The following is a 25269-nucleotide window of genomic DNA, read 5'->3' as shown; positions in this document are numbered from 1 at the left end:
GCATAATATAATTTTTAGAGTATCTAAACATACACTCACTTTAAAGACGTATACATAATACTGGATTTCAAAATTACATAAAATTCTCATAACTGACGGATTGAAACGTGAAAACGTGAGGATACTTGCAGAAATGAATGATATGCACAGTGTACTTCGGGTTTCATCAGGGTTGAATAATACTATACTTGTCTTTAGAGTATGCATGGATTTAAGTTAAAAAAAGGTAATACGAATGAAAATGTGACGAATGAACGCTTAGCCCACTCGACGGTCTAAGTACAACTTTGCCAGTATTACTCTCTTACACCACAGGCGCTCTTGTCACTGCAAGGATTTCAGTAGTTTATATGAATAAACTCGTATTCCAGCCAAGGCCTTCATCGAGCACACCTTGGTATAGTGCGAAGTCGTCTGGTTATATGCTGGACTAGGATTTAAGATATTTAAAAAAAAAAATATGAAAATTTTGAGGTGACCCCCCGACTCGACACGCTTCACAGAATACTATATATATATCTAGACAAGGTCTAGTATATTTCTATATACCACAGGCTTCCGCAACGCTCGCTTCGCACACACAGATAACCCATTTAGCACAAACCACGGGGTCCGGTGGAAATCCGGAGCAACTGACGGCAACATAACAATTCGGCATGTCTTTCTTGACGCCGAGAAATCGTCAAAATGACGAGCTTCTTACACCTTTTGCTCTCAACAAACCGAAAACCGTTCTTCCTATGACGTCACTGCAGGGCTCTGGCGACAGAGTTACGTAACTTGTCTGTGGTGTCGTTGGCAAATTTTAATCGCTTGGTGTCAATTAAACACGGGTGTTTTGAGAATGAATTAGGTTTTCCGCTTAAGACTAACCACGAGTCTTTCATGTGTAATGGTTAAAAGAGTACAAAAATGTGAGTATATTCGTTCCCTCAAATGACACTAGCGCCTGTTTTCTACACTGCGTCAAGCAAAACTACGTATCTAATCAGGGAGCCTATATAGAGAGGGGAGTGGAAACTCCTCGAAAAACCGCTGAACGTATGTCTCGCTTTGTCACGTGACCAGTGGAGACAATATGGCGGCAGCTTAGTATTAAAGATTGAGCTCGGTTCATTTTCAACAGCTGATTACATTCGCTGAGTGTTGTGACAACTCGGATCCTACACGTAGAACATAAGTCACCTGTTCTGTTATTTCAGTTCAAGTCACATATTTGTAATTAGTGTCAGTATAAGAAAATATGTTTGTAGTAAAGTTTCAAGTCGGCATCTTGTAACTCTCTGGCTTCAATTATCGGTACACAGCGAAGATAGACTGAGTTTCGTCAATAAAAGCTTCTTTCACACATTCCTTTATGTTTTAGCAGGAAATTATACCTTTAGTTGAAAGGTATCTGCAAGCAATAGTGATAGTTTTGTGACTTAAAAACATGTTGGGGTTTAATTGGGGGGGGGGGGGGGTGTGAAAAATGTGGCAGATCGCCGATCTGATCTGATGCGCCATTGAAATACTACACGCCGTTGTTTGAAGTGTGTCTAGATATTGCTCAACACCGTCTTTCACATACACCTTTAATTTTTATGAGGGGAATTTACCATCAGGCGAAAGGTGTTTGCTGGTAATAGTGATAGTTTCATAATCTAAAATAAATTGTTAGGACGTACTTGTGTGTGAAATATGTGCCATCTCGCCGACCTGATCCGATCCGCCATTGAAATATTGCACGGCGTTGTTTGAGTGCTTTTGTTTCAGCTTCAAAAACTTCATTCACAAACACCTTTAATTTCCATTAGGGGAACATACCATCTAGTGAAAGGTGTTTGGAAGTAATAGTGCTAATTGTATAACTTAAAAAAAATCGGTAGGGTGTTTTTGAGGTGTTGAAAAATGTGCCATCTCGCGGATCTGTTCTGATCCGCCATTGAAATAGTATAACTTTGAGTGTTTCTAGTTATTGCTCCAAAACCTCTTTCACATGCACCTTAAATATTTATGAGGGGAATATACAATGACCCGAAAGGTGTTTGCAGGTAATATTTATAATTTGATAATCTAAACATATTGTTAGTATTTATTTGAGGTGTGTGAAAAACGTGTCATCTCGCTGATCTGTTCTGATCCGCCATTGAAATACTACACAGCATTTTTTGAGTGTTTCTAGTTATTGCTCAAAAAAACTTCTTTCACACAAACCTTTAATTTCTGTTAGGGAAAAAAGTTCCATCTGGTGAGAGGTGTTTGGAAGTAATAGTGATGATTTTATGAATTAAAAAAATAATTGGTAGGGTGTATACATTCACAAGTATTTCATGTGTGTGAAAAATATGACATATCGTTGATCTGATCTGATCACTCATTACTACAAGCCAATGTTTGAATGTGTTTAGTCGTCCTAAAATTCATTTCTTTCAAATACACCTCTAAGTATTGAGGGGAATATTCTATCTGGTGAAAGTGTGAGGTATGACATATCTGATCTGTTCTAATCTGCCATGGATGCCTTTGATGCTTGAATGTTTTAGTTCTGAAACTATTGTTGATATTTGACAAAACTGCAAAGGACTTTTTAACGCTTTGTGATGGTTTTAAACTTTCTGTTTTTTTAGGGGGGAGTGACTGTGTCAGTTGACATTCTGTCAGTATCCATGCAATTGCGCACATGCAGGAAGACATCTGGTCATCTTCATTAACTGCCCTCTTAAAAAAAATAATTTCGACTTTGCCACGGCCGTCCATTTGTCCATTATAGACTGAGTGTCTGTAAGAATGAGAGTGACTGAATCTACAACTCATTAACATGTGCTTAACTTTCCAAACTGTATTCCTGAAGGAAAAAGAAATAAAAATGTGTTCCTCCCTCGTCACATTTTGTCTATCAAAAATTAAAAATCAAAGTCTTACTCGTCACTTTTGAAAAGAATGTGCCTGAGAAACATATTTTTATGCAGCCTAAGCATTCCACACAAACAGAAAACCACTGAAACATAATGAGACATTTTAATTGTGTAACAGGTCATTTCACATACATATAATAACATAATAACCTTTATTTTGCCATTTGGCCATCAGGGCTTGCTGCCACTTGCAGTCTTTAAAGTCTGCATACCCATTTTGTTGAAATCAAACCAATGAAAACAAAATAGTCTTCATTGTAGAGAGTTTCACAGTCCCTACAAAATCCATTAGTGAAGTGTATGGAGCACAGAGAAGTTTACATTAGTTATAGACTGCTGACATTCCTATGCGGCACTGAATATATAATACTATGAGTATGAAGTGAAACTGGAAGTTATCCTAACATGAGGGATCAAGGATAATTCCTGAACATTAATACAAATTATGGGCACGATGCTAGTTGAAAAGAAATGAGATCTAATTGACAGAAGACCACATGGGCCTGCAGATAACTGAAACTGTTGGCCTGATACATTAACAACCGACGCTGGGCCTCTGGGCTGGCGATCGTTTCGAATGCTGTATCAAAATTGTCACATAAACAGAGAGTCTTTGAACAAGGCAATGTGTAAACACATTCTCAAGTCCTCTCATTAATCCACACATGCATCATTCGGCGACAGGAAGTGTAACCAGCTTGTTGTGACAACATTCAGGGGAGCCTACTCCAATTTACCGAGTATTACTCCGGGAGATGCCGATAGTTTCCGACAGTAAACTGGTTGAAATACTGTTAAGCGCAGCCGATTTGCGCTGAGAACAAACCAAGTCGACGTGTGCAGTGGAGCATGACGAGGCACACGTTAATTAGTACAAATGGTAAGGAAAGCAAGCGAGTGACCAATCCCTGTTATAGAGTATCCCTGATCTAATACACCAGTATGCATTGTTTCTAATCAGTGACAGACTTTGTCGTACGCTATTGTGCACTGACCAATGAGGAGACGATTCCCTTCGCTGTTTACTGAAATAGGCGAGTGGTGGCCGAGCAAGGATCAGAGCAGACACATCATTGTCATCAACACAGACAGCGCACAGACAGAGGACACTCTTGCCGTCGTTTGTCGTCACTATGGCAAATACTGGGATTCCCATCGTGGACTTCGAGAAATACGGGCTGCATGTCACAGATGCTGGTTCTGTCCATTGCGAAGTTTTAAAAGATACTGCAAGGGGGATCTGTGATGCCTTCAGCAGTGTTGGGTTTGTGTACCTGATTAATCATGGAATTGAACAGAGCAAGGTAAGACTACAACTAGTACAAGTAGCTAAGAGTTTACTGGAAAGAGCACCATATTCACTCTCCTGCAGATTTACAAAGGTAACACTGAGTGGTTCAACTCTATATATTGTACTTAATTTGATGGCTTTTAGTCATTTTTGTGAGTCCTTTAGTAAGTGTTGTGTTAGGTTTCTTTATAATTCTATGACATATCAATATATAACTCCTTGGAAAGAGTTCCGAGTTCCTCCACCAATGTCGTTGGTTGCACATTAATTTCAGACATGATTTGACGCAGAGCGTGTCAAAATATCTACTGGTCAAGTTCCGCTTTGGTCGTACGTTTACCGATAATGTAAACACACTCTAAAGAAACCGAAAAATCAAACCAAATACATAGTTTTATGTCTATTACAGCTTATTGTTATACCTGTATGTACAAAAGACCGGGAGTAGTGAAATAAATAGCTTGATTTATGTCAATAAGCATGATAAGTTCTTGTATAAACACATCTCACCACCACCGTTCTTCCTGCACATCCCCTTCTCATTACTATCAAAACACACAATAAGGACATCAATACCTGAAAAGCACATGTAAATCGATATATTTAGTCAGCAATGAACAGTTGTCACTTGTAAATAATTATTATTGAATCATTTTGTTTTGAGTGTATTTACACTATCGGTAAGCATATGACCAAACCGGAACTTGACCAGTAGATATTTTTACTCGCTCTGCGCATGCACACAGTGAGTCTGAAATTAATGTGAAACCAACGACATTGGTGGAGGAACTGGAGGAACTCGTAACTCTTTCCAGGGAGTTATATTTGATATGATCTTCTTATGAAAATGTTATGTCATATACTGGCTAGTGATCAGTTATCGCCATTGTTGGTTAAATTACTAATTACTAACACTAATGGACACATAATATCCCCCAGCGTGTTCGGGTCTTGTCTTCTGTGGGTGTTCATCATTGTAACATCTACAATGTAAAATACTCGCAGTGATTTTAACTCTCATAACCTATAGCCTATTGCTTTTGTGGTGTGTTAATATGTGAAATAATATGGAAGTACAAGCTCTCTGAACATGCATGACAACTAGGTGTAGGCGATAACTGGTCGCTAGCCAGTACGTTTTGCCTCTGGTCAATAATGATCTGTTAGGTATTATCTGTCATCTATCTATATAGTCATACTTTTCTGGTGGCGCATTAGATGGATGACATATACTGATGGGGAGTAGAAAGTTATAGCAGAGGAATAATTACCATGATTACCAACTTGCGAACCTGACCACCCACCATACCTACATACATCTCTCTTTCTCTCTCTGTCTCTCTCTCTCTCACACACACACACACACTTGCAATGTAAATATATAGATCTATGTTTTTAGTGTAATTAGCAATTATAAGTGTTTTCCCCATTTTGTCTCATTAATGTCATGCATGAAAAGGTATGTATGCAAGAAAGATACTGCAATTTTAATTATAAAATGAAAGTGGTTAAAAGTTTACATAAATAACAATGCACGTAGCTTTACGCTGTTGGATGCATGTTTGTTCATGAATATTCATCAGCTTTATAGGGCAGGACACAAACTTGATATTCCGTCACAACACATTTGTTTTTGATATCTAAGAGAGGTATAGACAATCTATACATGAAATGAAAGCTTGTGATCCGAGTATTGAGAAAAAAATGATGTAAAATTTACATGGACATTCTCTTGTAAAACGTTTTAATGTCAAACCACTAAAGTCTTCAGAGAAACTTCACAGTAATATAAGTCATGAAGAAACTAATACTTCCTGTTGTCTGCTGAGACCACTTCCTGTCATAGAGGTGTTGTCATTTGGAACTTGACAGCTTGTACAATCTTTATCCAAGTATTTCCACTTGAAGCCTTGACAAGTCTTTACATTTCTTCAACATCATCACTGAGGTAAGTTGTTTTCTATTTGTGTACTTTGCATCAGAACCTTATGTTTCAGTGATAGAAATGACAGAAAATTACCAGTGGGTGTAGTTATGCACTAATGTTGTTTGATGATAAACATTGAAATGCATTTCAAATAGGTAAATTGTTTTTGTGTCTGATATACTAGGGTTTTTTAATGGCATTTCACATCTTTAAAGTCAACCGTTACATTGACAGATTTCAAGATAATTAAGTCATAAGTTTTTTCTGATGAAAATCCTCGAGAGGCCACTTTGAGGGTGAAAATATTATCAAATCACATTCAGAGAATCTTATGCTTCATCTTTCTTCTTGTTCTCAATTACCATTTTGCACATTCAAATAAAAAATGGTCCATTAAAATTTTGAAGTTTACCATTGATACAAGGGCGGTGGACCATTCTAAATTCAGAAACTCACTGGCAAGCCAGAAAATGGCCCATGGTCAAAGTTCTCTATCCCAATCCCTGGATACATTGTCTACAGGCAAAAGTCTTTCTATTGTCCAATACCTTGGTCACCTTTACTGAAAAGAAGAAGAAAACAAAGCTACACAGTGGAGATGGGACTGTGCGACTTGTACATTTAAACGAAGAAATGGTCTTCAGAAAAGCTTTATGTCTCACAGCTTGTTGCAATGATGTCACAATGGCCAAGGTTCTCTCATATCTCGTTGGATCAGTTCCTACATCACTTTTCAATGACTTTTAGAAGAAAGACGCTGTCTACATTCAGATGCAATGGCAATATTGAGAAACATGAAACCTGCCATCATCTTGACCAGCACGATAACTCGAACTCTCCCAAAGAGCTGACCTAAAAGGTGGAAAAAAGTATCAACTGTCATCAGGCAGACAGATTCCACCATGGAACAAATTTCTAGGTGTGTCTGAGAACAAGTCACAGTTCAACAACTTCTTGTGCACCAAAGTGCAGGCTACAATGTCACCAGAAATGGAACCACAAGGAAGACTGTATCTCTCAGGAGGATATGAAGATGGAATGGTGACCAAGTTGATCACTCACACTGGTGATGTTTGCATTGATAAACTTCAGTGTTCTCAAGAAGAAGCTGATATACATATGCTCTTCCGCGCCATATACTGCAGTGATGAGTTTGCAGAGAGGCATACCCAAGGACATATTCTCAGGTCTCCTGATACAGATGTTCTTATACTATGTAACTACTATTATCCACAAATGGAACATGCCAGAGAAATTTGGTTTGAAACTGGAGTGTCTTCTGCAGTCACAGACAAGCACCAGTTCATTCCTGTTCTTAACATCTGTGATCTTCTTGGATCATCAGTGCCATTTGCTTTGCCAGGTATCCATGCCTTTACTGGTTGTGATACATCATTAGAAGTTTTTCATGTTGGCAAGAAAACAGTCTTCAACTGTGGTTGGTACAAAGCTATGATGAAAGACAAAGATATGTTTTTAAGGCCTCGAGTATTGTTTTTAGGAAACCTTGATGCAGCGGTGAAAGTCTGCGGGCAACTAACATCAGCCTTGTATGACCCCAGGAAGAGGCTTAAACCATGAAACTCTAGATCTTTGAATGATATCAGACTTCAACCATGTTGACTAAGTAACACTGAGCTTGCCAAACTGCCCCCTTGCAAAGACAGCTTTTGACAACATGTTAAGCGTGTGATGTGGCAAACTGGCATCTGGACAAGTTGTCATTGTGGTAAACCAGGGCTTAGTAACCCTGAAGATTTTGGCTGGACAAGGGTGAAAGGATTGCTTACCCCCACATTGTTTGAACATCTAATTGCTTCAGAAGTTCTTGACTGCCTTGTTTGCACCTGCTGCAAGTCCTCATGCTCCTCAGTGCTGTGCATTTGTAGACACAACAATCTTCCTTGCATTGAACTGCGTTATTGCATTATTGCAAGCATGGACAGGGTGGACAGACCATGAATGATGTTGTTGAAGAAACCAGTGACAATGAAGAATGACTTTGCAATAATCACAAATCTATTTCATGGGTAACATGAAAATTGTTAGACAGAACTTTGAACAACTTTGATCTGATGTGTAACTAAACCTGTAATTAGACCAGTCAGTAAGAAATGCTTGATCAGTATTTTTGTTATAAATTCACACTTGAGCACATTTCTTTTCTAAATGGTTATAACCAATAACCTTTAGCACAAAAATTACCATTGCCTTTATAAAAGAACAGTAAATGAAATGGGTTTGAAGGATTGTCAGTTCTGAGCACATTAACATTTTTAATTCATTATCTATAGAAGATGATCCATTTTAGAGATACTAATGTATCTCTATCACTAAGAAAGATAGTGAATAATGATACAAAGGTAATTTTGAAATCATGACAGATTTATTATTCTTCTACTCTATCATACCTTGCAAAAAATATCAAGCAACATCAGTGAAATCTTTACTTTTACCTAATTATTCAAGCAGGAAATGCAAATTTTATGTCTAAATATTGGAATCACTTTTACTTTTCTTTTGTACAGAGAATAACCTTTCATGTGGTGGTGCATTTGTTTAAATGTAGTTAATATTTTAAAAATTTAAAAAGATATTGGCAAAATTCTAATTTTTAGTGTTGTTGCTCCCAAAAAGTGTCCACAGGGATATTTCCACACCATGTATATTATTATTCTGTAGGTCTGCAGCTTTAATTTGATGTATAGATCATGTATACCGCTAAGTTTGATCACATTAACCCTAAAAATTGGTTTGTTTCCTGCCCTATTAATGGTTAGTTTTCTTCATTCAAATATGTGTTACTAAAACAACAAAATTTGATTACTTGAAAGTATATTTTTACAATCAATGATCATTTTTAGTCTTTCTTTCTATCAATTTTCAATTATTTTTGATCATCAGAACACCTCTACTTCTATGTTTCTCGTCTACAATATCTCATCTTGGCTGACTGAAGTACATAAACATATGATCCAGGGCTGAGATTCACCTTCAGAAAGGGAGAAAATATGAACTTATGAAATGTTAGTCTGAGGATATGAATCATAGCACACCCATATTATCAGGACATGTATCGCTACTTCATGTATGCAGCTTCATGTTATGTTCTAATTGGAATAGTATTTATTGCTAGAATGAACGTTTGATGACTGTGTGAAACAAAAAACTTTATGCATAACAACTTCTAGTTTATGGAAATATTTGCATAGAGCATTGTTTCGATATAGATTATGACATCATTATCAAACTATAATTATCAGTCATTTGTTATCCATAAACTTATAAGGTTCACTTTTGACACACCAACTTCTCAGTCGAATGCCAGTTGAACAATAATGAAATTCATGAAGCTAAACTGGGTGGATATCTCCCCAATATATGTATAACACGCTTCCAGATATCGAATGTCAAAAATTTGTGTCACTGTAGCTCCAGACTATCATAAAGCTATGATCTGTCAGAGTACAAAATTGTGTGGTGTATATATTTCTAGGGATGTCACGATACATCAGTTTCATGGAACGATACGGATCACGTTGCATTTTGAACATCAGGATTTCATATTTTTGGACTGTCCATGAAAAGATCAACATTATTTTTAGTCTCAGAGATTAAAGAGTTTCCATCTTTGTGCATGAAAAGTATTCATTTGTAGCAAAAAAAAAACATTATGCAACTGCAAAATGTAAACAATACCTGAGTATATTTAAACCAATACTTTCAAAACTAAGTGTCAGTATGGTTTTGAATGTATCGATAATAGCGTCTTAGAAAAAGTATCAATGTATCATGGCATGTTATTTATTTCAGATTAATGGTATGTTCCAAACGTCTAAAGACTTTTTCAGTCAGCCCATGGAAGTAAAAAAAAGCTGTGCTAGAAACAAAAGTATTGGCAACCATGGATGGGTTGGCCTGGAGGTAGAAAAGTAAGTATGACAAATAATATTCTACCAAAAGCACACATTTGTGTTAGCTTCCTGACTGCATTACAGAATTCATGAAAAAAGAACAAGATGGCAGCATGTTTTTTCTGCTTTGACTGATGCCACCATTTTGTGCTTCATTATGAATAAACGGAGTTGCCTTGTGATTAAAGTGTTCACTTATCATGCTGAAAACCAGGGTTTGACTCCCCACATGGTACAAACTGAGCCTTGATAATAACTCCTGAGAGCTTCTAGGACTACAGTCCTGCCCCACAACGATGCACAGTGAGTCAGCAAAATATGGGTACCTGGGGAATTGAGTCATGAGACTCATTATAAGTATTGTCATTATTATCATTATTATTGAATGTGGATGCTCGAGACGGAGAATATGCTGTGCTCATTTCTAAGATACTTATAATTCTTAGTCAGAAAGAAAACACACAGTTATGAGGCAGATAGTCAGGCAGGTATCAAGTTAGGGCAAGAAAAGTCAAATGAAGCTAGATTATTGTTGAGACAAGTTGACAGATTGTGCCTTTTTCACATTTGGCTGGAGTCTATGGTGCCTTTACACAACTGATAGCTCCACTTTCGTGTGTTCCCATGTGACAGCAGTACAGTTATTGCACGATTCTTCAGTAGTAACCAATGTTTCTCATAAGAGGCGACTAATGGGATCAGGTGTTAGGCTTGCTGACTTGGCTGACACATATCATCGTATCCCACTTTCATAGATTAATACTTGTGATGTTGATCACTGGATTGTCTGGTCCAGACCACTTCCAGACAGCTGGAATAAGTGATCTCCGCACAGCCTCCACACAGGCTCCGTACAGTGTCAGTGAAGTATGTGCAGAAACTCAGCATGTTGTTTAAATTCTTTTATGTGTAATATTTACAGAAGTTTGTATTTACAGGCTCAACCCAGACAGACAAGCAGGTGACCTGAAAGAATCTTTTAACTTTACACCAAGTGAAGAAGGGGTGAGTATAATATTTTTCAAAGAGTTTGTTTAAAGTAAGATTTCATAAATTTGGTTTTCGAAACAACACCACCCACCCACCTACCCCTTTTTAATATTGAATACTTGAAACTAATGTTTTGCATTAACTGTTGAATATTCCTGAATGTACCCATATGATATTTCGTGTACAACATTTTATGTACAAAATTGCTGACTTCCATAGTACATGTGTACAAAAGTAATGACTCCCCTACCTCCGCAGAACAAAGTTGGTGACCCCTCCCTTGATATCATCATCACTAGCATATATTACAAACAGTCAGTCACCCATGAAGGTCCTGGGGTAGAATAAGCCTTCAGCAACCCATGCTTGCCATAAAAGGCGATTATGCTTGTCGTAAGAGGCGACTAATGGCATTGGGTGGTCAGGCTCGCTGACTTGGTTGACACATGTCATCGGTTCCCAATTGCGCAGATTGATGCTCGTGCTGTTGATCACCTGATTGTCTGGTCCAGACTCAATTATTTACAGCCCGCTGCCATATAGCTGGAATATTGCAAAGTGTGGCGTAAAACTAAACTCACTCACTCACTCACTCTCAAGCAGTAGGTTAACAGTTTGTTTAAACCTACAAAGCGTGGTATGATTATGCAAAACCCTGAATCTGACAATGTTGGAGTGTATAATGGATTCTGATATAAAATGTTGGGTTCCTGGTGTTCTTAGCATTGGTCACAAGGGAATGTGGGACTATGGACATGTTGGATGACTGTGTCACATTGCATTAGTGTGTATATTTAATCTGTCACGGCACGTCAATGTTTCAGAGGCTGTAGTGAGTGAGTTAAGTGTCATGCCACACTGACCAGTAATCCAGCTAAATGCAGTCTCTCTGTAAATAATCAAGTCTGGACCAGACAATCCAGTGAACAATAGGATCAGCATTGGTCTATGCAACTGGGATACAACGGCACATGTTGAACAAGTCAGCGAGACTGACCACCCGATCCCGTCAGTCGCTTCTTATGAAAAAGCATGGGTTACTGAAGATCAATTCTAACCGGATCTTCAGAGACTGTAATTCAGCATTTCATTCTCTAATGCTTTCATGTTTCACAGTACATATTTTTCAGTCCATCATAAGATATGTTTTAACATTTCAGTCGTGGCCATCAGATATCTTCAGGTCAACCTTCTTCTCTTTCTTCAGCGAGTGCAGGCAGTTGACCATGAGAGTTCTGGATGTGTTATCCATTGGCCTCAAACTGGAGGTGAACATGCACCATGTATAGAGTGGGTGTGTTGTGCATTAGCCTTAAGTTGGAGATGTGTATTTATCATCCAAAACTGTGTATCACAGGAGATACTGCTTAGTGTCTGATTAAACAATGTCTCCTTGGCTGTATCATTTTCACGTCATGATGACTTGATGATTTCACCATGCTTTGACATCTCTGCACTGCAAGTCACACAGAACCATGTACAGATGTACATTTTTTTGTTGAAAACTAGTGAAAAGTGATTTTGGATGATAAATAGAATCTCAGCTTCAGAATTCTAATTTGACTTCTTCCATGTGTTTTAGGATAAGAATTTCTTAAGCGAGTGTCACAGTCTCATAGGCAGGAAGGGCTGTCCAACCACTCTGAGAAGTCTGTACTACCCTCCTCTTTCTGAATGTAAGGGCTTCCTTTTTGACAGTTTCGGAAAACAGAATAGTATAATGTAATTTTAAACTTTTATTTGTAATGTGTTATATTTTGGAATACACTTTCTCTGGAAAATACAGATATGCATAATTTTATGGGGATTTCTACAAGTATGGAAGTCTGACAACTGGGACCCTGGGTCATATACTTTGTGTACTCTTCTGACAAATGTAAATTGACAAAGCTTCCACAGCCCAAACCTAGGACCACATATTTGTCAGACTTTCAGTTCTGTGGAGTGAGTGAATTTAATTTTACCCCACACTCAGCAATATTCCAGCTATATGGTAGAGGTCTGTAAATAATCAAGTCTGGACTAGACAATCCAGTGATGAATACCATGGGCATCGATCTACACAATTTGGACACAGTTGTGTCAACCATGTCAGCTAGCCTGACCACCAGATCCCTTAGTTGAATATTACGACAGTGGCGGATTACTGAAGCCTAATTCCCCACAGATCTATCGGGTACCCAGTTTTATGGAAATTGTAGTAAGTGGGATTAACAAACAAATTTGATAGCAAGTACCACATAGTTGGATGAGGTCAGGTGAAGTGTGAGAACAGAAAATAGCACAAGTCAAATATACAAATAGAATTAGATTGCTGATGGGTGCTATTGTAATTATTGATAAATACAGTCTATCACTGGATCTGTACTTTTGTAGGCATGTACAACCTTTGGTCACTGTTGGTCACAGCTTTGTTGTGATTGATTTCAGTGCATTTTAATCTGCTGTGTGTCACAGCTTGTTCTGTCTATATATATGTGTACTGGTCATCACGTGATTGTAGTCACTCTTAGCTTGATAATGGCCTGAGAATCTTGAAACATCACTTTTTGCAACACACCAGATCTTATTATCTGTATGGTTGTGTACTTCATTAATGAATGTGGAATCTTGCAAATGGTAATAAACAAACATTTAGTACTACTTTTCTGGTAGTTATAGACAGGTGTTAAGTTTTAAAACAATTCTGGTTTACAGGTGCGAAACCTGGCCAGGTCCGCTGTGGAGAACATTCTGACTATGGGACAGTAACACTGCTGTTCCAAGATGGTATTGGAGGCTTAGAGGTGAGTTTCCATCAAATATTAGAACTGAAACAACCATAGGCAGAGCTACAGATAAGCTGTGTATGTGCTTAAAAATACACCATAGCAAAAGCTTATCTGGAGGTCTGTATAGGGCTTGTTTTGATAATGTTAACATATTTAGCTCACCATGACATCCAGAGATTCTGTATTCAAATCCCAGATTCATCCTGAATTTATTTCTTGTTATTTGAATACCTTAAAGCTGAGTGGGGTTTAATAAAGAGGTGAAATTATTCATCACTTATGGCTTTCCTGCCATGCAAAAACTGACACGTTCATTGAGATAGTATTCAAAGATGTGGTAAATCGGAAACATGCACATGTGCAAAATCCAGTTTATCAGGCATGCATGGCATAATCCCACAATCGCCAAGTGTGTAGCCTGGGTTTTTCATGAATAAAAAAATCAATGATGACCAAATTGTTTGGTCAGCCTCTGTCTCTCTTTTGATAACATGTTATCATACTGCAGCAGTGTAGAGACATACAGTGACGAAAGACAATATCACTGAGAGCAGGTGATGAGATGTGTGTGGTATGACATGTATCATGTGATGAAAGGTGATAATGTCTATGTGGTATGACATGTTTCAGGAGATGGTGATGATGTCCATGTGGTACGACATGTTTCAGGAGATGGTGATGAGGTCTATGTGGTATGACATGTTTCAGGAGATGGTAATGATGTCAATGTGGTACAACATTTTTCAGGAGATGGTGATGAGGTCTATGTGGTATGACATGTTTCAGGAGATTGTGATGAGGTCTATGTGGTATGACATGTTTCAGGAGATGGTGATGAGGTCTATGTGGTATAACATTTTTCAGGAGATGATGATGAGGTCTATGTGGTATTACATGTTTCAGGAGATGGTGATGAGGTCTATGTGGTACAACATTTTTCAGGAGATGGTGATGAGGTATATGTGGTACAACATTTTTCAGGAGATGGTAATCATGTCAATGTGGTACAACATTTTTCAGGAGATGGTGATGAGGTCTATGTGGTATGACATGTTTCAGGAGATGGTGATGATGTCAATGTGGTACAACATTTTTCAGGAGATGGTGATGAGGTCTATGTGGTATGACATGTTTCAGGAGATTGTGATGAGGTCTATGTGGTATGACATGTTTCAGGAGATGGTGATGAGGTCTATGTGGTATAACATTTTTCAGGAGATGATGATGAGGTCTATGTGGTATTACATGTTTCAGGAGATGGTGATGAGGTCTATGTGGTACAACATTTTTCAGGAGATGGTGATGAGGTATATGTGGTACAACATTTTTCAGGAGATGGTAATCATGTCAATGTGGTACAACATTTTTCAGGAGATGGTGATGAGGTCTATGTGGTATGACATGTTTCAGGAGATGGTGATGATGTCAATGTGGTACAACATTTTTCAGGAAATGGTGATGATGTCCATGTGGTATGACATGTTTCAGGAGATGGTGATGATGCCCATGTGGTATGACATTTTTCAGGAGATGGTGATGATGTCTGTGTGGTACAACATTTTTCAGGAGATGGTGTCTGTGTGGTATAACATTTGTAACGAGATGGTGATGATGTCTGTGATATAACATTTTTCAGGAGATGAATGGTGATGTCTCTGTGGTATGACATTTTTCAGGAGTTGAATGGTGATTATGTGTATGTGGTATGACATGTTTCAGGTGATGAACACTGATGACGTATATGTTCCTGCCCAGCCTGTCCCTGGCGCAGTTTTGGTCAACATTGGTGACCTCATGCAGAGATGGACTGCAGATAAGCTTAGAGCCACAGTAAGCAGACTGTTCTTTAATACAAGCAGCCTTGTTTAGACGCACTGACTATCATGTTGTTTGGATGAACTGATTCAGCTATGCCCTGGTTGGAGCAGTGTGGCTGGGACCCGTGAAGGTCCCGGGGTAGAATAGGCCTTCAGCAACCCATGCTTGCCATAAAAGGTGACTATGCTTGTCATAAGAGGCGACTAACGGGATCGGGTGGTCAGACTAGCTAACTTGGTTGACACGTCATCGGTTCCCCATTGTGCAGATTGATGCTCATGTTGTTGATCACTGGATTGTCTGGTCCAGGCTCGATTATTTACAGACCGTCGCCATATAGCTAAGTGCGACGTAAAACTAAACTCACTCACTCACCCAGTGTGGCTGGAATAGTACTGAACATGTGTAAAGGCTAAATACAAATATACCCTCTCATTGTCAACTTGGCCATCATGTTACATTGTGACATATACATAAGTAAGGTTCTCATGGCCCAGGCAACACTGTCTGGACGGCTAAGTCACACTACTGCCTGTATCATGGTCCACTCATGCCTCATTGTTGCCTGCATTATGGCCCAAGCTAAATCACACTGCTGCCTGTATCATGGTCCTCTCATGCCTCATTGTTGCCTGCATAATGGTCCAAGCTAAGTTACACTGCAGGCTTCATTATGGCCCAAGCTAAGACACACTGCTGCCTGCTTTATGGCCGAAGCTAAGTCACACTGCTGCCTCTATCATGGCCCACTCATGGCTCACTGCTACCTGCATAATAGTCCAAAGTAAGTTACACCCCTGTCGACATAATGGCCCAAGCTAAGTCACACTGCTGCCTGCATTGGGACCCAAGCAAAGTCACACCCCTGTCTGCATAATGTCCCAAGCTAAGTCACTCTGCTGTCTGCTCTCTGACCAAAGCAAGCTTCTCTGCTTCCTGCATAATGGTCCTAAGTAAGCCTCACTGCTGCCTGCATAATGGCCCCAAACAAGTCACTCTGCTGCCTGCTTTCTGACCCAAGCTAGGTGACACTGCTGCCTGCTTTATCACCCAAGGAAGCCTCTCTGCTGAATGCATAATGACCCGAAGCAAGCCTGCTGCTGCCTTCATTATGGCCCAAAACAAGGCTCCCTACTTGGCTCAATACAAGTCACACTGCTGCCTGCTTCATGACCCAAGCTAGGCCACACTGCTGCTTGCTTTATGACCCAAGCTAAGGGACACTGCAGCCTGCTTTATGACCCAAGCAAAGTCAATGCCTGACAGCATGAGGACCCAAGCTAAGTCGCACACCTGCCTCCATTAGGGCCAAAGCTAAGTCACACTGCAGCCTGCTTTATGACCCAAGCAAGCCTCACTGCTGCCTGCATTATGGCCCAAAACAAGACTCACTGCTGCCTGCATAACGACTCAAAATCAGTCACACTGCTGCCTTCATAATGGCCCGAAGCTAGCCTCAATGCTGTTTCCATTATGACCAAAAACAACATTTGGCATCAACATCATTTTGATCAAGTAATGATTTTCAATCCAAATCCATAGCATTCAAACAAAGCAATATCAGTGCAATATTTTCATGTTCAACTTCAGATATACTTCACTAACCATCTTTCCAACTGCACAACCTCCTTATCGTCTATATGTCTAATGTCAGTGAGAAGTATTTCAAGGTACATCATGTCTCTTGCTTATTTTCAGAAACACCGAGTCATGATTCCTGAGGCAGAACTGAAGAAGCGCCAGAGTCGACAGTCACTGGCATTTTTTGTTCACCCAAATGATGAAGTTATTGTTAAGTGCCTGGATGGTTCAGATAAATATGAACCCATCTCGAGTATTGATTATCTGAACTACCGGTTCAGTGTGACTTACTGAGGATAATGTCAGTATAACAAGCGTGATTTACTGAAGGACAATTCAAGGATAGTATTGCCAGTGTACATACCCAATATAAAGTGGTCCATCACAAGACAGCCACCATGCTGTTGCCCTGGGATGGCTACACAATGTCCATGCTATTTAACGGACACTGCATGGAGGTCGCACATGGATTATGCAATATGTATGCGCATATCTCACAATCCAGTGGTTGCCATACGATGCCTGGTTCCTGTGTGGTGACAGATTCCTCAACACTCTAGAATAATATATCCATGTTACAGATTAACTCTTGAGGAAGGTCTATGGTATGAAAATATTTTGTTGCAGATCTGTAGTAAGTGTTAGTGTATAGCAGAATATTCGATCTATATGGTGGCAGTCAGTAGATAGTCGAGTCTGGGAGAGACAATCCAGTGATCAACAGCACGCGCATTGATCTATGTAATTGAGATACAATGTGTCAACCAAGTGTGCGAGCTTGACCACCTGATCCAGGTGATCAGTCTGAACAAGACAATCCACTGACGAATATAATGAGCATTGATCTACTCAATTAATATACAATGTCATCTGTTAATGCGGTCAGTGATTCTGACCACTCAATTTCATGAGTCACCTCTTACAACCATGGGTTACTGAAGATTAATTCTAACACATACATTCACAGGTCTGTATTGGTAAAGACTCCTGCAGTTTGAATAAAAGAAGCATAGCTTTGAGATTTCAGGAGTCAGTAGATATGTATTGGCCATTGTAAACCAAAAGTTACTGTGTTCTGTAATCTGATTGGTTGAAAAACATGATTAAATGGTATTAGATTCCCGGAAACTGAAAGACTATTCACCGCGTATTGACACGTAAACAATTGTTTTGTTGTGTCATCAACAGTGGTGACGTCATTCAAATCATATTGTGACGTAAAGTTAGAATGACGTCACAAATGAGCAACTCCAGATGCTACCATGGGAACCAGCTGAAACGGCCAGCTGATGACACTTCACTGCTGTATCCGTGTTCGATGTAAACGAGTGCAGACACTAAAACCCTTTGGTTTACTTTTGTGTTTACAATGTCGATAAACATCATGTGTTGGCCAATTTCCGGGTGTTATTGAGTATTTGAAGGACGGGAATATTTCATTTGAAACCTGCGGCTGACGTCGTTGGTTCCAAATGCATTCCCGTGCTTCAAATACTCAATAACACCCGGAAATTGGCCAACACATGATGTTTATCTCCAAAGTATATCTAGTTGATGGGGAGAGTTGGCAATGACTAACAGGTGTATTTGCTGGTACTTTATTGAATCACATGGTAAATAAACAAGTGTATAGATTCGTACGCTTAGTTTTGTTGAGAATAGAGTGTTCCAGCCATGCAGCAAGCTACATATTTCAAATATGAATTTTGTATCAATAATTCAAATTGGGTGAGCGAGTTTAGTTTTATACAACTTTTAGCAATATCACAACTGGGGGCACCAGAAAGAGGCTTCACACATTGTACCCATCTGGGAATCGAACCCGTTTCTTCAGTGTGATTAGTGAATGCTTTGACCACTATGCTACCACATTGCAATGGATAATCTGATATCAGTTTTATATATCATGCAAGGAGGGATATGTCTGCCACGGGTGGCATAATATATTGTCAATAATCATGTATACAGATGCAAAAAAAACCCCAGAATTATAAAGAGTGTTTGTAAGCCCATGTTGCATTGCTATGCAGAATTCAATGCCAAGACTTCATCACCTTCATGTTCGTGTCATACTGATTTATTCAGGAAATATTTTTAGTAGCATGCAAATGTCATTTTGTACAGTTTATGTATTTTTGAGTCATAAATAAATCATTCCAGGATTTAATGCATTGCTTCTTTTTAAAATGTTTGCTATTTCCTGTAAATTGTGAAAGTGAGATTTCACATACATTGTATGCAAGAAGTGAGTGAGTATGGTTTTACACATTTAGCAATATACCAGCAATATCATAGCTGGGGACAGCAGAAATGGGTTTCAGACATTGTACCCATGTGGGGAATCAAACCCAGACCTTCCACATGATGACTGGATGCTTCATCCACTGGCCTACCTTACCACCCCTATACAGCAAAGAAACCATGTATGATGTTCATACCTGCCAATGTGAGAGATATCTAATGTGATAGCACCTTGAAGTTATATGAAACATAACTACTAATGCAAAATAAAGCATTTCTTTCCAAGAATGAATTTGTTTTGAGCAGTGTTTTCGTTGTAGAGCAGGCTGGTTTAGGATATGATTTTATGACTGGGAAAAAAACACGTGGAGAACTGAAAAAAGAGCTTCCACAAAAATGAAAGTGTGAGAACTCTCTCAAGTGTAAATGTGGGGAACTGGAACAGATCCTGTGGCTAAAAGCTATAATGCCATTTCAGAAGTGGTGAAATCACACACTTCATCCTGGAAAATTATATAAGAACCTGTACTTAACAGAGAAAGTGTAATACAACATGGAACATTAGACTATTTTTGACACTGGATTGTGTATTCCTATATGGGGGTTGTATTCATCAGTTCGTGTGCGTGTTGTTATCGGGTATGCCAGCATGTTGGCCATTTATGTTCAATTTGCCTTCATGTATTTTCACAACTGAAATCACTGCAGTGGACCACCAGAATATTATTTTTTAAAAAGACCTCACATGAAAAAAACTTCAATGCGTTTATAAGTTGTGTCTGGACATTGCTTGAACAAGGTCAGCATAACCTTGACAGGACATTGAATACAGATAATTCCTTTAACATGAATGATGTGCCTTGATATTTCAGCTTCCAGCTTATCCTCATCTGCAGTGTCTGTTAGTTTCATACTTTGATTACGAAGTCTTGATTGAAATTTTGCTCCCAGAAAACATTGCTTGATATCAGTTCTCTCCATTCTTCAAAGAGCTTGAAGTGTCTCAGTATAACTGACAAAAAAGGTTCAGGATCATGAATAGTTTCTTAAGTGCACGCAGACATGTCAAATTTTGCTCCTATTCCTCAAAAACTGCTTCAACAGTTATGCCCATTGTGTGAAATGTACTTTTGTCTTGTGGTCCCTGGCTGGTAAAAATTCATCAGGACCACTAAATTATAAGTTTGTAGTCATCCTGGTGGCCTGTGAATTTTGTACTGATAGCTTAGTAAACCTACGAGGGTTATTTTGGACTAGTGAAGTACAGACAGGACCACTAATTACTGTCTGCTCACTGGTCCTGTGGTGTAATGGGAAATTTTGAAATGTTTCATTCCCTACATGCCTGTGAGATGAAGACACAAAGTACAGTATTTCCTGTATGATTTTATTGCTCCAATGTATATACTTAATCATAATGTACAGTGTAATAAGATCTACATCTGGGCTAACATTTCCACCTTGGTCTGTGAATCTTGTGTAGGTATTCCTGTCATATCCGACACATATCACAGACCTTAAAACCAGATGCTTCAGTTAGTAGCAGATAAAATATCCATCTCCACAAAATGTCAAGACATGTCAACTGCAACTCGGAAATTCAAAAGTGTAGTTGTAGAGGACTTTCAATCTATGCTACTCAACATCAGATATAGATACCAAGATCAAACCTGATTCGCTGCGCCAATAGTCTAACGAAATGTGGACCTGTGTTGACATTAACCCGAAATTGCCATTTCAAGACAAGGTCAAATACTGTATAACACTTGCTGAGGACAACACCTTTGACCAAAGATCATATTCCTAAGCTTAACATGAGTAGCACTTACTCTGTGTATGTCTCTTTATAATTTACACTATTCATGAACTCTAAACATTCCTGTACACTGTTGAGTAGCTCAATACAGATTAAGCTTTATATGCCTTGTTTCATTTTCAAATTCAACTGCTGAAAAATAAAATCTTCAAGTCATGAAACAAACAAAGTTTGTTCCTCAACAGGCAGCATAAATGATTTTTAGATATGTATTCATCACAAGTTCCGGTCCTGATGCGCTAATTTTGCAAGATGAGAACTATTACATTCAATGCAAAATTTACATGTTATTTTATCCTTGTTATAAACTCCATTGGTTAACCCTGGAAGGTTAAAGGTACTTGCGGAGGACGGCCACAGTTAAGATTCACAACCAAAATATCAATATTGTATCACAATATCACTGGAAACATAGTTAGAAAATTACACTCTGATTTGTAAACACTATCACTGAGGTGCTTGGATGGATGTCATTAGTAAAGGCACTGCCTAAAAACATGATGGACTCACTGCATAGAAACCTCACAACCAGCTGGCGATATGTCAACAAATGACCCTCTACATCAGCACTGCATATCTTCATCGACACATTGATACAATGACTTCGTCATAGAAACTACACACGAGAACTGGATGCTGAGATGAACGCTGTGGGATGATTTTCATGTAATGAATGGAAATGACAACAATCTACCCCCCAAAACTTAGGACCAACCTATTCTTCTATACAACTAAGTTGTCGTACACAAATAGTCATAAGGTTTTTTCCAGTTGTGCATGATTCTTTCTGATATGTTGAAACAAGAAAAAATAATCGTGTAGTATTTTGTCCTGGTTATCAAACTGTGATTTCACTATCACCAGTCTGATGCCATCTTCTCTCCCGTGTGGCTGGTTGTATCAACGATGAAAATATGCAGAGTTAACAGTAGCGGCCATGACATATATGATATGATTACAAAAACAGATGAAGCAGGTGCCCCTGCCAAGGCATATACACATTATATGAACAAAATACAGAAAATCTATAAAACACTTCCGCAAGAGCTATAATGTTAGCACAAACTATTTGCAAAGATATAAAAGTTGGGTAGTAAAAATACTAAATTTAAAATGTTCCCTAAATGAATATGTATTTCACAAGCAATGCACCACTAGAAAGAGTCTGTGTATGTACACTATACACTCGACAGTTGACAAACAAGTATGATATATAGATGTATATATGTACGAAATGAGCAAAACGTATAATATGCTTGTCTGTGATCAAGTCACATTTCCCATTAGTAGTAAACAGATTTCACTTTTCTCATGTCTGTACAAGTCTTGTTATAGTGAAACCAACCCCTCCAAAATGTGAAATCATATCTGAATGACTTTGCATCATGATTTCTAAATAATAAAATCGTCTTGGTCAATATTAGTACTGTGTTTTCATAAACAAGGGAAGTAAAATGACAACAATATATGATTAATGATGGAAAGCTACAATGTCTAATGGCAAGTTATTTCAGTCTTTCAATGTCTTTGTCTTCTCTTCAGACAGATATCATCTCATCAATGTACACAATTCAAAGCACTGTTGCTCCAGGAAGCAATATATTAGACATATTTTCTCAGCACTGAGGAACAGCATACAGAAGACAGACTCAATGAAGAACTGCCTCTTTAACAATAATTCATTGTTTTTCCGCCAAACCTCCCATGACCTGCCCCAAGCATCCGGCCCGTTGTCAACCTGAGAAGAATATTTACATACAGCTTTGACACCAGGGCACAAATACCACACAGGCTCAGGAAGCGGAACTCTTAATTGGGCCAACTCCCTTTCCAACCATCCTCATGAATTTGACGCACAGAAACTATTGGCCATTTAACTGAGATTCAATGGTTCTTAAAGTCTTGGAAGCTTTCGGTTTAAATTTAATGGTATCCTCGCCAGCCTCAGTAGCAAAATATTTCATCTTGTCTCTGAATGACATTCTTTCTGCACCTGGCCGTTTGATAGAGTTTGCAGCTTTTTGGGCTGCGATCCGTTGTCGGGGGTCTCGGTAGATCTCCTGGGAACCAACAACATTAGGTGTTCCACCAGCCACATACGTGATATCATGATTGACGTTGTTTTGAGGCGGTGATGAAAACACTTCATTTGTCTCATGTGTCATTCCCGGATGGTCCATGAACTGAGGATCTGCTGTTTCTGACTGAGAGCCTTGTGAGGAACGATAGGATGACACAGAAGGGTGGGACTCACCACTGACACTTCCAACACTGTATGTATTCAGTTGCTCCAGCTGAGTATTGAATGACACTGACTTCTTGGGAACGGGCATGGATGCAGCAGGTGCTGGGTTCTCTTGACCCATCCTCCTGGCTGGCTGAGGCTGATCACGGAAATTGGGCCCCTGGTAGTCTGAGTTACGCATGCTACCTCTCTGAATCATATTGAAGGAACTGTTTCTCTCTGGAGGCTGTGGCACATCCCTGTTGGGCTGAGCAGGTGGGAGGTTAGCATATGGCTGATTGTCAAAGCCTGTACCCCGGTTCTGTTCCTGCATGGATTCAATCCTCTGCCTCTCAGATGACACACGGATCTCTCGCTGCTGCTCCAGACGGAGCTGTTTCTGTTTCTCCAGCCGCTTCCGAGAATATTCCTCCTCTTGTTGCCGAATCTGTGCTCTGAGCGTGGCCTCTTCTAGTTCTCGTGCTGCCTGCATCTCTTGCAGCTGTTCTCGTTCCTAAAATATTGAACCAAATTTAGAAATTCTGATCAATACAAATGTTTAGCAAATGTCTATCCAGGACAGTTCTAAAATTCTGAACCATTTTAGTTAAAACAGGTTAAAAAAGTACTCATTGTTTTTTCTGAAGACTGTAGTTGTGTTTCATTGTTGATTGCTGCTGCAACGCATAGTCTTCTAATGGTGGATACTGATATATTCAATAGTTTTATTAAAACATGGACAGTGGGGCTGGCTTGTGCTTCTCATAGAAGGCCTGGGTTCAAATAACCACATTGCCCATATTTGGTGTCCTCATCGTGATAATGCTAAAATAATGCTAAAATCATTCTTTCGAATGAAAGAACAATCATTTCCCACAAAGTTTCGAAAACACCACAGCTACACATGCAGATGCACTGTAGACACTACATACATATTGCTTCCTCTTGGCCAGTTCTTCCTCCCTCCTCTGACGCATCTTCTCCTCCTCCATCATCATAAGACGCTTCTGGTCCTCAAACCGCTGGCGCTGACTGTCCCGTAACTCCTAGAACATGACAAGCAGAGCATTTCAACTCAAAATCAAATTTAAGTGAATCTTGAATAAAAATAGTAATGACAATTGAAGTGGACAAAGCCACAGCAGGTCGAGTGCAAACCAACGCTATGTAGCTTTTCCACAGTTGTTTGAGTTTGTGCAATGTCATAGGAAATCCTTCTGACGTATGTGACTGACCTAACACACACAACCTGAATTCTAAATTTGATACTCTCTACCAACAAGATCAGTCTCCAACACTAACCAGCAAAAGACTCCATCAGCATCAAAAAGATTCTATTCTAGATGGATCAGAATTACCTTGCAGCCTATTGACTTCAACAATCCAACCTCAGAGACTCTACTATACACCAACACACCTGGATTGACTACAAAATCCAACCAAAGAGACACCTGAATGAACATGTTTAGAACCCATTCATCATTTCCATGTGCTCCCAAGACCTTCCGCCCTACTGCCCAAATTCAAAGCTCACCCTCTGCCTCCGTAGCTGCTCCTCATGATCCTTCTGTCTCTTCTCCTGCCTCTTCAATATCCTCAGTTTGTGATCCTCCCTGTCCTTCTCAAACTGTTCCAAACGACGCTCTAGCCTAAATACAAAAGCATACATAAACTTAATAACAAACAACATCACCCAATATTCATCTCGTACAATAAATGATAACTGGCTTCAGCTATACTTCGTTTATAGCAGTGAGTTACTGATAAACAAGGATAAGTTGCCCCAGGGAAGAAAATGC

At 39.1% G+C, this 25269-nt stretch overlaps 2 protein-coding genes across 3 annotated transcripts in view; one reads left to right on the top strand and one right to left on the bottom strand.

Annotated features, from left to right (window-relative positions):
- The first annotated feature begins 3713 nt into the window (after positions 1–3713).
- LOC137287021 (uncharacterized) lies at positions 3714–19356 on the top strand. Of its 2 annotated transcripts, none has more exons than XM_067819116.1 (8): positions 3714–4201; positions 9929–10047; positions 10968–11034; positions 12180–12287; positions 12602–12695; positions 13717–13805; positions 15510–15620; positions 17307–19356. In XM_067819116.1, exons 1-8 carry the CDS (start codon positions 4031–4033, stop codon positions 17481–17483), a joined length of 936 nt encoding a protein of 311 aa, XP_067675217.1. In that variant the 5' UTR covers positions 3714–4030; the 3' UTR covers positions 17484–19356. The 2 variants fall into 2 exon arrangements, with proteins under 2 accessions (XP_067675217.1, XP_067675218.1); XM_067819117.1 differs by lacking the exon at positions 3714–4201 and adding an exon at positions 9129–9141.
- A 1447-nt stretch (positions 19357–20803) lies between these two features.
- The window catches only part of LOC137286467 (afadin-like), a 71900-nt gene continuing 67434 nt past the window's right edge, over positions 20804–25269 (bottom strand). Inside the window, exons 24-26 of the mRNA XM_067818356.1 lie at positions 25005–25119; positions 24403–24516; positions 20804–23984 (exon numbers count right to left, since the gene is read on the bottom strand). Of these exons, the coding sequence (XP_067674457.1) occupies positions 23109–23984; positions 24403–24516; positions 25005–25119 (1105 nt within the window). The 3' untranslated portion in view covers positions 20804–23108. The remainder of the gene's footprint in view (positions 23985–24402; positions 24517–25004; positions 25120–25269) is intronic.

This window comes from Haliotis asinina, chromosome 6, assembly GCF_037392515.1.
Source record: "Haliotis asinina isolate JCU_RB_2024 chromosome 6, JCU_Hal_asi_v2, whole genome shotgun sequence".
NCBI classification, from domain to species: Eukaryota; Metazoa; Mollusca; class Gastropoda; order Lepetellida; family Haliotidae; genus Haliotis; species Haliotis asinina.
The sequence above is the reverse complement of the archived record's forward strand: the minus strand, read 5'-3'. Positions and strand labels throughout refer to the sequence as shown.